The sequence below is a fragment of the Micropterus dolomieu genome, linkage group LG03 (assembly GCF_021292245.1).
Source record: "Micropterus dolomieu isolate WLL.071019.BEF.003 ecotype Adirondacks linkage group LG03, ASM2129224v1, whole genome shotgun sequence".
NCBI classification, from domain to species: Eukaryota; Metazoa; Chordata; class Actinopteri; order Centrarchiformes; family Centrarchidae; genus Micropterus; species Micropterus dolomieu.
In genome coordinates, this window is record NC_060152.1 from 19,462,027 (window position 1) to 19,476,798 (window position 14,772).

The 14,772-nt window shown below is 39.2% G+C and overlaps 2 protein-coding genes across 7 annotated transcripts; both read right to left on the minus strand.

Moving 5' to 3' along the window:
• Window positions 1-2,602: 2,602 nt before the first annotated feature.
• has1 (hyaluronan synthase 1) lies at window positions 2,603-11,768 on the minus strand. Of its 5 annotated transcripts, XM_046044195.1 has the most exons (6): window positions 6,781-7,787; window positions 4,712-5,420; window positions 4,395-4,620; window positions 4,130-4,262; window positions 3,930-4,021; window positions 3,522-3,819 (listed from the first exon to the last, which is right to left on the minus strand). In XM_046044195.1, exons 2-6 carry the CDS (start codon window positions 5,405-5,407, stop codon window positions 3,656-3,658), a joined length of 1,311 nt encoding a protein of 436 aa, XP_045900151.1. In that variant the 5' UTR covers window positions 5,408-5,420; window positions 6,781-7,787; the 3' UTR covers window positions 3,522-3,655. The 5 variants fall into 5 exon arrangements, with proteins under 5 accessions (XP_045900148.1, XP_045900147.1, XP_045900149.1 ...); XM_046044192.1 differs by lacking the exon at window positions 6,781-7,787 and adding an exon at window positions 11,639-11,768 and having other exon boundaries at window positions 2,603-4,021; XM_046044191.1 differs by having other exon boundaries at window positions 2,603-4,021; window positions 6,781-7,775.
• Window positions 11,349-13,065, minus strand: LOC123967888 (trypsin-3-like). 2 transcript variants are annotated; one of them, XM_046044226.1, is made up of 5 exons: window positions 12,926-13,065; window positions 12,331-12,484; window positions 11,881-12,143; window positions 11,639-11,775; window positions 11,349-11,555 (listed from the first exon to the last, which is right to left on the minus strand). In XM_046044226.1, exons 1-5 carry the CDS (start codon window positions 12,972-12,974, stop codon window positions 11,406-11,408), a joined length of 753 nt encoding a protein of 250 aa, XP_045900182.1. In that variant the 5' UTR covers window positions 12,975-13,065; the 3' UTR covers window positions 11,349-11,405. The 2 variants fall into 2 exon arrangements, with proteins under 2 accessions (XP_045900182.1, XP_045900183.1); XM_046044227.1 differs by lacking the exon at window positions 12,926-13,065 and adding an exon at window positions 12,625-12,715.
• Window positions 13,066-14,772: the final 1,707 nt, after the last annotated feature.

The window sequence follows — 14,772 nt, forward strand, 5'->3', positions numbered from 1 at the left end:
TACTTCATTTATAAATAGTGAACCAATCATGTATAAAGTATGAAAATACAATTATTAAGCACATTATAAATGAGCTTATTAATAAAGAATACAACATATACAACTATGTTTATAAATGAGTTACTAATGTGTATTAATATAAGAACAATGGTTTATAAATGATGAATAAAAAATGTACTAATACTTATCTACACATTATGAAGCAGTTGTCAACAAAGAATAAAACATTTATAACTGTGTTTATGAATGACTTACTAATGTGTATTAATGTATGAACAATGCTTTATAAATGATGCATTCCGTATTATTAATACTTAACTAATGCTTTATAGTGTGTAGTTATTATAAAGTGCTACCTAACTCTTTATGGAAGGATTGGGAAATGTTCCAATATATAAATATTGATATTTTCATCACAGCATGACACAAATCACACCACACAACACCAAAACGTCTATGAACAGAAAATATACGTAACACACAAATACTCCGGCAAAATTGTTAACAAAAAATTGCAAAATAGTTTTTCTTAAGCCACGAGGCTGCCAAGTAAAATGAGAGTGGGATTGGGAAAGGTGACACCATAATATGAAATAATAGCTATCATATCAATAATTATCATCAGTACATTCCTCAACTAATACATTTGGGTTTTTAATTGGTGGGCTGGTGTTGAAGGCCAGCTTGGTGGTGGGGATGAATCTTAACAGTGTGGAGGCAGTGACTGAGAGGATCAGAGGGAAGCTGAAAGCCATCATGGATAACCCCTCTCATCCTCTCTTGAGGTAGCTCAGGAGCACTTTCACCCGCGGATTAATTCAGCCTGTGCCTCAAAGCGCTTCAATTCAATCAATTCAGTTGCTTTATTGGCATGAATGTTTAGGTTAAACAATATTGCCAAAGTGGTTTGCAGCAAAAAAAATCAAAGTTTACATTTTGAATATAACAAGAATAAATGCAATGACTATTTATGCACTTGGGAAGCTCATCTGTGCCATCAGCTATCAGACTCCACATCGCCACAGCACCTAGCATCTCCCATCTCCGCTGACAGAGACTCTCAACTGACAAGCACAACTCTCTCTCTATCCCACTGAGCACACGTACAATACCTCTGGAACTTTGCACATGTACAGATATGCACAAGGACACCATACATTATATTGTTTGAATATGGGGTGTACATTTTACATATTTGATTCTGATTATTGATCCTACTTTTATTGTCTATTGTGTTTTATTCTTTCTTCTTTGCACTAGATACCCCTGTGCTGCTGTGTCAATTCTTATCTTAATTGATCTTATCTTCTTTAACAAAATGATTTCCTCCAGAGGCACAGCTCAGCCAAAGAGGGCAAATGGACTATTGCTCATGTAACTTTGGACCCCCTTGTGCACCTATACCTTGCTTCCACTCTTATTACCACAGTCACACACATTTTTATGATGTCACTTCAACCATTTTAGATGTCTGTTGTTGTGTTTACATCAATCTTAAGAATAGTAATAATATGCAGATAGATGTGTCTCAATATTACTTGTGTGAAAAGATCAATAATCCATGTGTAAATGTGTAGTCTATAAATCTGGGGTCAGGCTAGATGACAAAGATCTCTAAGTATTATATAATGTCATACATTTGGGTGCAAAGGACATCCAGGCTGATAAATCAGAAGAAAAGAAAAATACGTTTTCCATTTACACCTAGAGAACTTAATTCTATTTCCACAGATTGGCAGGATCCTCTCTGTCACATTTACCTCAACATTATTTGTGTAAACAAATTAACAATCCATGTGTAAATATTTAATCTGTAGAACACCTTTTCACAAATACAATTTTTTTTAAACAAATATCTTTTGCCATATTGCAACATACACAAACAAATTCCACAAATAAAAAAACATCTGTGAATATACATTAAATTAATAAATACATATTAATTAATAAATGAATTAATACACTTAATAAAGAAATTAAAGCATTTGTGAATGTCATCCTAACATTTGCAACTTTTTAGGCATTTATGAATCCAGTTGTTGTGTTTTTGTGAATCTCAGTTCTTCGCTTGTTGATTTGCATTTTACATCAGCATTAGAGTGTGTTTATTTTTTCTATGCAGATTATCTAGTACACATTTTCGTATACATTTCTATTTGACTATGAAAGGCATGAGGATGCTTGTGGGCAACTTTTAGTTGGCATATTATAAAAGACCACTCACTTGGAAGACTACAGGGAGATCCTTGACACTTAGCCTAACCACTGCCACTGTCAGGCATTTTCATATTTTTTTATCAGTATAGTGAAGTCTTGTCAAAACTGTGACTGTGGTTCTGTACAACATGGACATTCACTGCCACACAGGTCAGGTGTCCCACTAATGTTAGCAACTACACTAATGCTAACACAGAAGAAGTGTAAGATGCTGGTGTGTAGCGTGAAGCCTAATTTGACGTCATGTTACATTTTGCTTTCAATCATTGTGTCACCTGTAAACTGTATCACGTAACTGAGTGTGATTTGACTTATTTACCCAGTCAAACTTTCTGTTGTTCTCTGTACTGTAAATAATGATTTTCAGTCAAACTGTAGAACTGTAGAAGTTAGAAAAATATTTGATTTTTATTTATATAAATGGTTTCCAAAACCATCATTTATTTCACATTTTCAGACAACATCCAGCCTTTCCAACAAACAATACCAAACGTATATACAGAAAACTTACATGTCAATCTGACAAACTGCCATTTTCTGTATTTTCAAGTAGGTCTGCAATGCTGCAGAAAGTGCCAACCAGGATCCAGTGCAATAACAACAACAACAAAGTGAAACATCCATAAGGGGTGGTCTTTGTGTTGCTAAAGCAATACACATACCCCAAGATCCACATCCATAAAAACAAAATGTTATTTGAATAGCACTTTCTCAATCTTTAGATGTCATGAATAAATATCTGATGGAAGGCCATCTCTGCCATCATAATCTGACAAAGAGAAACCTGAGTGTGTGGGCCAGAAAGCCTTCATTACAGTTTCATTTAAATGTGCAACAACATCTCCATATGAGTCAAACATTTGTCCTCATATATAACAGTAAAAAAAATTCAAAAATGTCTGGTACTATGGATGGTATTCATTTAATCAGTTTCACCAATACTTGTTAAATTGTTCATTTTTTAAAAGTTTGTTAGAAAATCAGTTGTGTAAGAATCCTTCCGTCCATCAGTTACTTCAATGCGCGACAAAATAAATAAATGAATAAAGGTATAACTATAAGGTAAATGGTTGAACTCAAATAAATTATATTCCTTCTGTTAGTTCTTCACAGGACACTTTGGACCTACACACCACTCAAAGTGTAACTTTGGGAGCGTTTTCTACATAACCTTCGGAACCACACCCAGTAGAGGATCAGCATAAGCAGCCAGTAGCACATGTAGGCCACACAGCCAAAGATAAGAAACTTGGTCTCCAGTTTCTTGGCTGGAGATGACCAGTCCAGTTGACTCTCCTTGTAGATTCTGTAACCGATCCCACTTAATAAAATTAATGTCCACACTGACAGTGGGAGGAGGGGCATGTAGTTTCCTACAATCTTACGTCTACCTGATGTCCCCCAGCTGCTTTTGGTCATGGTGAGAATGGCAAAGTACTTAGCAGGTAGGAGGCTGGTCATGTACAGAACCGAGTAGAGAGACATGAACAACATCACCATGTTTTGGCGCAAGGCACAGGCATAAGCCGCTTTCACCAGCGCGATCAGCTGGATGCAGACCAGGACCCAGAGGATATCCCACGCTGAGCCTGTCCAAAACAGCTGGATGATGGTGGCAGTGACAAAGAAGGGAAAAATACCTGAGACAATGGACTCATAGGTCATCCAGAGATGGTGCTTGTGCCACCACATTGCATTGTAGAGCCACTCACGGAAGTAAGATTTTGTCCAGCGAGTCTGCTGGTTGAGCCAGCGCAGAAACTGTGCAGGTGTTTCTGTGTAGCATTTGGAGCGGGCTGTGTATCTAAAGGAAATGGCAAAAATAAAATCCATGAAACTTCCTCATTTTACTAAGATTACACTATCAAGATGAATGTGTCATATCTGTGCACATTATTGATAAGCGTCTTACTTTGTGGCATAGCCCATGCTCAGCATTCGGTTGGTAAGATGCCTGTCATCACCAAATGTGCAGTGACTTCCCAAAAACTTCTGATTGTACCAGGACTCCAGAAACTGCTGGAGGAGATCATTCCTGTACAGACCTTCATTGAGCAATTCAAGAAACCACAGACACAAATTTTACTCACAGTGAATTACAACAGGGCATTAAAGCTATGACTACAAGCTTGACATGTAGAATCATTGCTTTGACAGAAAAACTAATTTTCTCTTACCCAAAGGACCACTTATGCAGGACACACAGTTGAAGAAGGACTGGCAAGACCTTTCGACGTTGAAAGCCATCCAGTACCGAAGACTGCTCATGAAGCTGATTAAAGAGTCTTTCATGTTGAGGATCATCACATCCCCTCCCACAGCACCGTACTTGAGGTTGCTCTCCAACACTTTACATAGTTCCACGGTGGCCAGGGAGTCCAGCATAGTGTCCGAGTCACACACCTGAGGAAGGAGAAAGAGTGATGTCATAAACAAATGTGCAACACTGCAATTTTTTTTCATAAAATCATCTTCACTGAAAAAAAATACATACCTGCACATAGTCTACTGATGACCCGAGTGCTTTAAACGCTGTGTACATCACCTCCCGCTTGCCGCCCCACTTCTGCATGATGCACACGCACCTCCTGCTCTGGATCAGCCGCTCTACCTCTTTTCTCTGTGGATCCTCTCCTGGTGAATGATCAGCATCCCCTCCTGGGACGTTTACTGTAGCCATTTCTACATCCTGCTGGGCCTGGGTGGGGTTCCATGTGTGGTAGTTGTTCCTCCACACATAACAGCCAGGGTCTTGGTCAGCAAATATCTCATTAAACATGTCCATCATGTATTGGTCCTCAGGTTTGTTTCCGTCTATCACCATGATGATGCGCAGCAGCTCAGGGGGATACTTGAGGGCCCTGACAGAGCTGAGGCACTCTCTGAGATATGCGGGGTCCTCCTGGTAAGCTGATATCGTGAGGCCAATAGTTTTGGTAAAGGTGCACGGGTTTGTGCAAGCTTTCATTCGCCTGTGCTCAATGAAGGCAAAGAAGCTCTGGACAAGCAAGTGGAGTGCAAGCAGAAGTCCATAAAAGCCAAAGGAGATGAGTCCATACAAGGAGGTCACCAGCTGGAAACCACAAACATAGGCCCACACCATCACGCCCAGGACCAGCAGTGCAAAGAGGAAAGTGAGGATGGTGCGGATAATTGAGCCCAGCTTCTTCAATAAAGGTTTTAGCTCCATTGTATATCTTTACCTAAGAGACACAAACACTTCACATGTTAGTTTGGCTATTACATGCATAAAGGATGATTTGCTACTGGTCCTGATCATGCTAAATATGGGCACAGACAATCATGGCACTGTGGTTTGGAAAAAAAGGGTGTATTAAATGGAATTAGTTTTTTTGTGGACTTTTGTAAGACATGTTAACAAGCTATACAAGCTGGAAAATAGTACGGCTACCAGGCATACAAAAAGATTTACATTTACATTTATTATTTGGCAGACGCTTTTATCCAAAGCGACTTACATTTGAGGAACAAGCTATAGTCTAGTATTTATCAAGATTGACCTGCCATGAAACTTCTTTCTGTTTCTCTTTCTGGTTTTGCACATTATCTTGCAACTAACCTTTGTAGGCTATATAATATGTATATATATATATATATATATATATATATTGGTAAATATTTCTATATTGTGTTCTGTGTTCTGTGTGTGTAATGTGAATAGGGCTACAACTTTCACTTCTTTGTACAGCACTGTGTTTTATGACACAACATTGATGACTGTGTGTAAAAACACATGCAACAAGTTACAGGCTAAAATGGAAAATACTACAATAATAAGTTCTGGATCATTCGTTATAAGAATATATTTATTTCTTTATAATACTGTATAACATTATTTCATAAATATATAGTAATAGCCTACTGCAGATTAGCTACAATCTACAATGTTACTCAATCATCCCACACTGGCACAGAAACAAGCACAATTTCTTGTAAATTATAACTGCTAAATTGAATGGTCATGATTGCATTAATTCGTATTATGTTATATTCAAATGAAAACTTTGTGATTTTGTTGTTAATGGCTTTGGCAACATTGTTTAACTTAATCATTCATGCCAATAAAGCACATTGAACTGAAATGCACGTTATTCTGAAACCAAAAAGCTAACAGCTATAGTAAAAAGCAAGACGTTAAAATATGTGGTTATCAATTGACTAAATAAAACTATCAACTAATAAATAACTAAAGGAAATAATACAAAAGTAAAAGCATCAGATACCTTACCATTTGCAGAAATCTGTTATTATTTAAGTAGGCTGTTTTTTTAATCCTATTCTTCAATGACTTACCATGATTCTACAGAAATTATTCTGTTTTTATTTAAATTACAAACTATCTTTATTCAATTAAATTTAAATCAGTGTATTCCAGTTTACAAGTAAGATAAGAAAGATTTTAAAAAACGCATGAAATGCCTTACAATTCAATTCAATTCAAGCTTTCTTGGCCTGAATGTAAAACCACAATATTGCCAAAGCTACAAATAAATTACAAAAGAACAATTCATTTGCCTTACATGAGAAAGTTATATTTCTAACCTGATGTCAAGTTCCCCTGGTTTTAAATGTCCACCACATCCGCGCGGTGTTCTCTGTATCTGGTTACTTGGCGCAATGTTAGTTGGCTTTATAGGATACCAAGTTGAACATGGGATGGAGTCTTATGAGCACGTTTCGTGTCTGGGAATGGTCAATTACGCGCGCTCCCGCTGACTCAGCCATGCGTCAAGAGCAAGGCGGTGGTCCCAGACGTGAGCAGACGTGCACTGGCTACGGCTGCTTTGTTTTTTCTTTTGCCATGGAGATCCTCCTGTGACCGTAACCTCCGACAAGACTGTTCCCTATAGAAAGGAGTTCCCAAACTTTAGGGAGATTAAAATGGACATAGTGGAGACCGGATTACTGAACTGACTTGAAATAATTTTTATCACAAATGTAAAGATGAGCACTGTTTTCCGTCAACGTATTTGGGACACAAACGGTTAACAGTCAGTCGCAAATTAGTAAGAAGAGACTTAAATCATTATATTATAAGAAAAAAGTTTGTCACATGTGAATCTTTTAGGATTCCCTGGCTGTCTACAGTTATTTAGACATGTAAAAATGTTGGACTGCAGTGTGGCGTCTTTCCTCTGTCGCTCTGTAGCGCTGCTGTCTCTGCGTCCCGCTCGCTTGGAGACACCTTTGTATGTTTACCGCGGTTGTATGTTTGGCAGTGTCTGCTCAAGGATGCTTCCCGCTGAAGCAGCTGTCAGCTGCACTTTATCAGAAGTGGCGATGTTAACATTTGTGTGGATTTGTGGTGAGATTCATGCCTGATCAGAACTGTTCCCAGTTTTCAAACTCCAAGGAAGAGCAGTGCACATGTTTCGTCCTGTAGCCTACATTACAAAACGTGTTTCTGGGTCTGACAGACGCTCTGAAGAGGATACTGCCAGATCAGAAGAGCAATAACGTAGGTGAATGACCCGCAGAGTAGGTCTACAGGGCAGGTAGATTCTTTTTATAGTATAGTATAGTATAGTATAGTATATAGTATAGTATTATCTCACTAAATTACCACTTTATTAGTAATAGCCTACTGCGACTATTCTCTTTGTCAGAGAACACGGATATGCGGGAAAGATTTTGAATGTGCAGAAAGTTTTGAACATGAGTAGAAAACTGAAACACAGCAGTCCAGGGGTTTATAAATTAATCAAAATGAAGAATTTATCATTGAGTTAAAAGGGATTTCATGCACATTTAAAGAGGTACATTTCCCAAAACAAAAGACACAAAGGAGGAGGAAAAACTTAATCATGCCTGCATGTGTGTTGACTCAGCAAGGAGCTACATAAGTTGTTGTACAGGAGAATTCCTTGAAAGAAAAACAGAAGGCCCGAGAGCCTTACTGCATTATTGTCCATTATCTTTTTATATTTTGAATTGTCACCTGCCACCGGAATTTTATGTTTTCCTTTATATAAATTACCATAATGCAGGAAATTAAGTCTGTAAAAACCCAAACCCACCACTTGATATGTGCTCCCTCTAATGCTGGAAGGAAACCTAAGCCCTTGCAATCAGCCTGTTTAGTGACAGGCTTGTCTCAGAGGTTCCCCTGTATTTACTTGCATTTTCTCATTGTTTTAACTTCTAAAACATTTAACCAATCCTCATTTGTCTTTGGAACTTTAAGGAGGACTTAGGAGCTTAGAGATATGTCAGTGTACGAACGTTGTAAAGATTGGAGGCCGTAGTTCAAGACCGTATTATGGAAGTTAAAAGTCTGTTCTGCCAGAAACTGTGCAGCCATTAAACACTGTGGAGGTATTCAATGACACCGAGAAATAAAAGATAAGTAACCCCAGCAACTGCAAAATGATGAGGATGTTGCCCTCTGCTGACTTCTATCTGAAACTGCAACACTACAAAACACCAAAGCGGGAGAAAAGTTGAAGCGGGGGGTAAAGTAGGTCTTTCTAGTTGTGAAGTGTAGGCTGCTATGGGAGAGGAGTCAAAGAGTAAAATTAAGTCTGGCTTCTGTTCTATAATACTAATCTCTGACTTCATAGGATTAAAGCAGCCTCTTCTGGTTCACTGAGTTGCTGCCACTGTCCTAACTTAACCATGATTACATCCCTGGAGAGTTTCTTTACAGGGAAATCTGTGGACCGCTCACATGAGGGTCCACACCCTTAGCCACAGGAGCTGGCCTGAGCCGTCAACACGCTTCACGTCAGACCTAAATAGAAGCCACCAGGCAGCTGATGTCATGCATGGAGGCTGTGCCAGTCAATGTGTGCATGGATGGTGAACTGGCTTAAAGTTACTGGATACATTATTATATGTAGGGTTTCTCCACGAGATCTATATACTTTTATGTACTTTACAGCACTGCGAAGTAGTTTTGTGGACGCAGCCTCGCGTTTTACTTGCTGGTTCATGAGAATCGTAGACTGTTCATGTCTGTTGATGTTTGCTGTTATTGCAGTAATGTACTGTAAGACATCAGCTGTATGCCAGCTTGTCATATGAGACTGCATATATTAAAATAATTCAATGGATCCAAACGATGTGCTTTATTGCTATTGTTGTATCACTTTAAATTCATCATCTCCAATATGTTATCTTTTTCTATTAAATATATCATATAGGTTATTTCATTGAATCTTTTTCACATACAGTTATTTATAGATAATTACTTCAATCAGTCAATCAGCTATTTTCTTTTGCTGCTGTTTCCTTTTTATAGCTCCACGTATATGAAAAGGTCATGGCTAAACTGTGGGTTTCTTCTGACATGTCCCTGGCTAATCATTGCAGTCAATGCATTTGCATTGGCCACATCAAGAACATGTACAGTAAAGGACACCATAGAGGGAGAAGGACTCTACCGAGCTACCATAACTTCTAAGTAGCTCATGAACATGGTTTGTGGAATCCTGTAGCATTCAAAACACATTGTCTGCCAGCATCAACATTCTGTCCAATTCCATGTTTTCAAAAGCATAAAAAAGCAATCCAGTATGCGTCATGGAGACGAGAGCTATTTGTTGCACATAGGCTGCGTCCCCAGAAACCTCGTTAGGTCTTTATTCATCATCAAGCAAATGCCTGGTGAATCACTCATCTGCCCTGTTCCACACCCAAGCAACCAAAATCCACTTAAATCATTTAGGGATTTTGTGATTGATGTGCACCTGATGCTGTTTTATGGCCAGTCTGTGCCCTTCCACACAGAGGTAACAGAACGCTGTTACTAACAGGGAATTACTCACTCCTTTAGGGGCTCAAAGCTCTGCTCGGAAAAGTTCACCTACTTTTCTATTTTTGTCAGAACCAGTACATCATGGAACTCCAATTGTAATTTATAAAATGTTTCATATAATTTGGATGAACTACAGCTAAAACGTTACTGGATAGTCAACTGCCTAAGTGCCACATTTGCACCAGTGCTGACCAGAGTGGGGCTACAGTGTGCTCCATGTTTTATAGTTTCAACCCACAGAGAGCAGTGTAGCAGCATTTTTTGTCCCTAGGTGATTTACTGTTGGCTGACTGTAAATGTCAGGTTTGTTCCTCAACTGTTCCGTGTTCTACAGAAGCATCCTTGAGGAAGAACCATGTCTGCCTATTCATTGTTAAGTCAGAACTCGTAGATCCAATACCGTGACTGCATGGGAGGCAGCTAGATCTGCTGCACAGTATAATATATACTTTCCATTTTGATTTACAGTCACACTCACCAAAGCTATGAATTATAGTACTGAGCTAAAGTGGCTTTTCACCCACACTAATGACACACTTGTTTTAGACACCTGCAGAGAAAAACACCTGTGTCAATTTACTGTAATGCAACAACTGGGTGAGAGCTGTAACTTCTTGCAGAAGCAGTCACTGTTCCATCTGTGAGATGACATGATCGGTAAGGCAGACATGTTTCTCTTCACATAAGATGTTATATTCACAGAAAAACTGATGTAACTGTTGCATTATTCACATCTCCACGCTGGTGAAGAAAGCTCAGAAATGTCTGTATTTCTTGAGGAAGCTTAAGAAGGCCAAATTCCCACGCCCTGTTCCCAGTTCTTGTCAGCTTTTACAGAGGAGCAGTAGAAAGCATCCTGACTGGAAACATTACAAACTGGCATGGGATGTGCACGGTCCAAGACCGGAGGGCTCTGCAGCGGGTGATTAAAACTGCTCAGAAGAACATTGGTACCCATCTCCCGAGCATCAGTGATATCGGTGAGGTGAGGTGGCTACGCAGAGCCCAAAGGATACTAAAGGAAAGTACCCACCCCAGCCACAGCCTGTTCACCCTGCTGCCTTCTGGGAAGAGATATAGAAGTTTCGACTGCCGCACCACCAGACTGCAGAGCACTTCCCCCCCCCAACTTATCAGACTCTTAATCTCTAATTCACCCTCAGCACTGCTCCATTGATGATAGTTTATTTCTATTTACCATTTTCACAATTGATTCTGTTTTAATGTATATTGTCTGCTATGTAGCAGAACGGAGTCACGAAACTCAATTTATAACTTGTTATATTGTGCCAATAAACCTACCTACCTACCTACCTATTAATAGATCCGTATAAACCAAACTGCACCCATAGCACGACATGTAGTTGACTTTATGTTTGATCTTGTCAGTTTACAAGTCTATCTTTGCCGCTCAGCAAGACGCCATTGTGTTCTTGATCCAGGAGATGTAATTGCAAACTTTTGTGTACACCCCTGGCTTCTTTCTCAGAGCGCAGCCATGCCCCCAAGAGACAACTCCCTGGAGTTTTCCATCACACATCATGGGACCCCCGGAGTCACCCTGAGGATAAAAAAGATGAGTTTATCTTTACTGGCAGAAACACTCGCTGTTCTGGGTTACAGCAGCTCTGATCTCTAGATTACCTGACAGGAGTCCTTCCCTCCCTCCAGATAGCCAGCACAGATCATGTTTTCAGTTATCTGGAAAGGATATGCATTAAAGCATGTGTCATCACTCAGGAGAGGGGCATCCAGGCACTGTAACATGTTCGGGTACCTCGCTGGAAAAGACAGAAAAAGAGCATGCATCAATGGTTTCATGTACAATAATGGCATGAAAAAAAGCAGAAAAATGAGATGAGTGAGATATTTTCTCTGTAACTCACAGCCCTCATTGCTGGGACGAAGACTCCCCCATCCAGAGATATGACACATTGTCCCGTCACTGGCACACTTGGAAGGAAGCATAGCAGGGCGTACATAGCTGTTCAGAGTGGCAGGTCGACTCAGTTTGATCAGCATAATGTCACTGTCCTGTGTGCGGGAGTTGTAGTCCGGGTGGGGAACAAACTTGGCAGACAAAATGTGCTGTTCCGTGCCCTCAGGTTCCCATATGTCGTGCTCTCCCAACCGGACTTCTACATTTGATCTGACAAAAATAAACTTATTTTTAAGGTTGTCTTGTATTCTTGCTGCTTCCCAATCCTTAAGAAATATCTTAAGGGAATATTGCATCGAAAAAAACTTCTTCAGGCACAACATAAGGCCAACATTCTTAATCAGCTGTTAGAGTTTTGGTTTGCATGCTATAAACTGAAGTTAGCAATCTATCTTACTTTGGTTTGCAGTGCGCAGCAGAGAGCACCCACTCATCAGACAGAAGAGCCCCGCCACAAAAGTTGTACCCGGTGAAGAGAGACACTTGGTAGGGCACAGAATTTTTTCGACACTCATACCCGCCAACAATCCTGTCATCCTCCTTCTGGGCAACTGCAGATGATGAAAAGAAAAAAGAGAAACAATTGTGTTATTAGTGCAATGGCATTAAATGGCATTAATCATATTAACATTTGTGTCTGTGGCACTATTCAATGCCACTTTTTACAATATCTATCAATTCTTTACTATACCTGCCCTTCCAAAGAGAGTCAAAAGAAGGAATATTTTCATGCCGTCTGTCTGGCCGGCAGATTAATGTGCCCTAACCCTTTTAGTTTCAGGTATTTTAATCCCCTTATCTCATTTCTCTCAAGGTCTTCTATCGTCAGAGGAACACTTCAAACACTAAACATGTGTTGTATTTCCCCAGAACACTAGGTTCAATGTACAGTTTACAGTAAAAGACAGAAAAAAACATTTAAATTCAATACTGTGAAAAGAACTTTGCAAAAAAGCTTGGATGAGAAAACAATTTGAATGCCAAATACTAACGTGTGGAATTCCCTTTTGTCCGTGAGCTCTCAGTCTGCACATGTTGCATGTGTTTGTTTCTTTTATATTGTTATGTACTATATTTGTTCTTCTGGTACAGTGGTTTCCTGATAATTTCTCTTCCCTTCACAGGATCAAAACCCAACAGGTCTCTAAATCTCTCTAAAAAATTTTTTATTCTCTTAATTTTTTGCTTACTCATATAAGATCGGCTGTCTGCTTATCAGCAAGCTGTTGCCTGGAAAAATGCAACACATCGCTATGTTGCAGATATGAAAGTGTTGAAACATTGACCAATCCTCAAAAATGTGGTACAGTATCAGCATTTTTCTGTTGACACAAAAAGCATTTTTGTCTTCAATTGTTTTAGTTCATTGTAACCAACAGAATGTTTCTAACATTATCATTATCTTCAGTGCAGCTGTGCAAGGCTGGTGGGAGCAATTTAAACAATTTGATAAAGGTACAAGAAATATATAAAGGAAATCAGCACCCTTACTGATTCAACATTGAGAAACTGCATATCATCGCTGAGTCAGTGTTTCAGAGTGGAGACGTACCAAGAGGTACACGGCTCCGTTACTCATGTATGAGCATAGGTGTTTATCAGGACCAGACAGAAAAACATTTAAATGTGAAGGTACATTTAACCGAACCCTATGATTATGCACTTAAAGCTAAAATATAACACATTCCCATCCAGCACAGACAAGCCCCCCACCAACCTCCTCCTTACTGTGTGGCACATACACCGTCTGCCTCATTCCTTCTGCGACCTGCATATCATTGCTTGTGTTCTTTGATTGCAAACAAGTGCAACAACTTGGCACATTCTGCTGAGACATTAACTCTGTAAAGATAAAAAGATCTACACTGTAGTGATACATTGTCATTAAGCCAATAGTGAGCAGGAGGCTACACTGTAACAATGAAAAGGCGGTGAAGACTCAAAATTTCAAGGCAACTTATTGCACTCAATTTTTTAGTTTTGAGGCTAACTCAAATTCCTAAGTTTTGAAAAAAAACACCACTTTCCACAAACAAAGCCACTTCAATTTGTGTACATGTACATCTGTTGACCAATTTCAACATTCATCACCATCAAGAGATGCAATTTTATGTTCCAGAGTCTCAGCTTCTACATACTCTTCCCCATCATTGTTTATTGAACCACTTTTTGCCTCTACCTCATTAAAGTAATTTGATGGCTGGTCATTGATATAAGTGTCAAAGGCTAAGGTTTCATTTTCAGCAATTTCAGGACAATGCACAGTCTGTTGATTTTTTAAATGATGTCCCAGGTGAGTGAAAAAACTGTGAGCAGTGAGCTCCTCTTCCGTGTCGTAGTCTACGGCTCAATAGATCTTGTTGACTTGAGCTGAGAAAACCGCCGAACCCACACACACAGGATAACTGCAAGGACAGTGAGAAATAAAAGGCAACTTAGTTAATTTACTTTTAATGGATCTATACAACAAAATATTCTCACACACTTTAGCAGTGTACTGTGCACAACCCAGAGATTCTCACAAGTCTCTGAGCTAGAGTCCAAGTCAAGTCTCTCGTGGTTATAACAAATGTTGTATCACCCGCTGCGTTCAATCCAGGCTGCTTATAAAACTGCGTAGCTATAAGGAATTCTGTAACTGTAACCTGTTTTTCACTTACAGAGCACAACCATGTGATGTAAAGTGCAATACAATTAATTACATTTTATTAACTATTGTAAGTCAACACCAACCGTAGACTCTCAAACCCAGTGTAACGTTAACTAAATAAAACAGTAACATTACATGATCAACAATAAACCTAGTGACCTGTTTTTCACTTACAGAGAGCCCAATGTA

Excerpts from the sequence above, each read along its gene's own strand:
- has1 (XM_046044192.1), bottom strand. The coding sequence starts at position 5,407 with ATGGAGCTAAAACCTTTATTGAAGAAGCTGGGCTCAATTATCCGCACC. Across the intron at positions 4,263-4,394 it reads CTGCATAAGTGGTCCTTTGG|GTCTGTACAGGAATGATCTC; the intron begins GTAAGAGAAAAT and ends TGCTCAATGAAG. Across the intron at positions 4,022-4,129 it reads AGCATGGGCTATGCCACAAA|ATACACAGCCCGCTCCAAAT; the intron begins GTAAGACGCTTA and ends CATTTCCTTTAG.
- LOC123967888 (XM_046044226.1), bottom strand. The coding sequence starts at position 12,974 with ATGCAACATGTGCAGACTGAGAGCTCACGGACAAAAGGGAATTCCACA. Across the intron at positions 12,144-12,330 it reads GCTGCGCACTGCAAACCAAA|ATCAAATGTAGAAGTCCGGT; the intron begins GTAAGATAGATT and ends TATTTTTGTCAG. Across the intron at positions 11,556-11,638 it reads GAGGGAAGGACTCCTGTCAG|GGTGACTCCGGGGGTCCCAT; the intron begins GTAATCTAGAGA and ends TTTTATCCTCAG.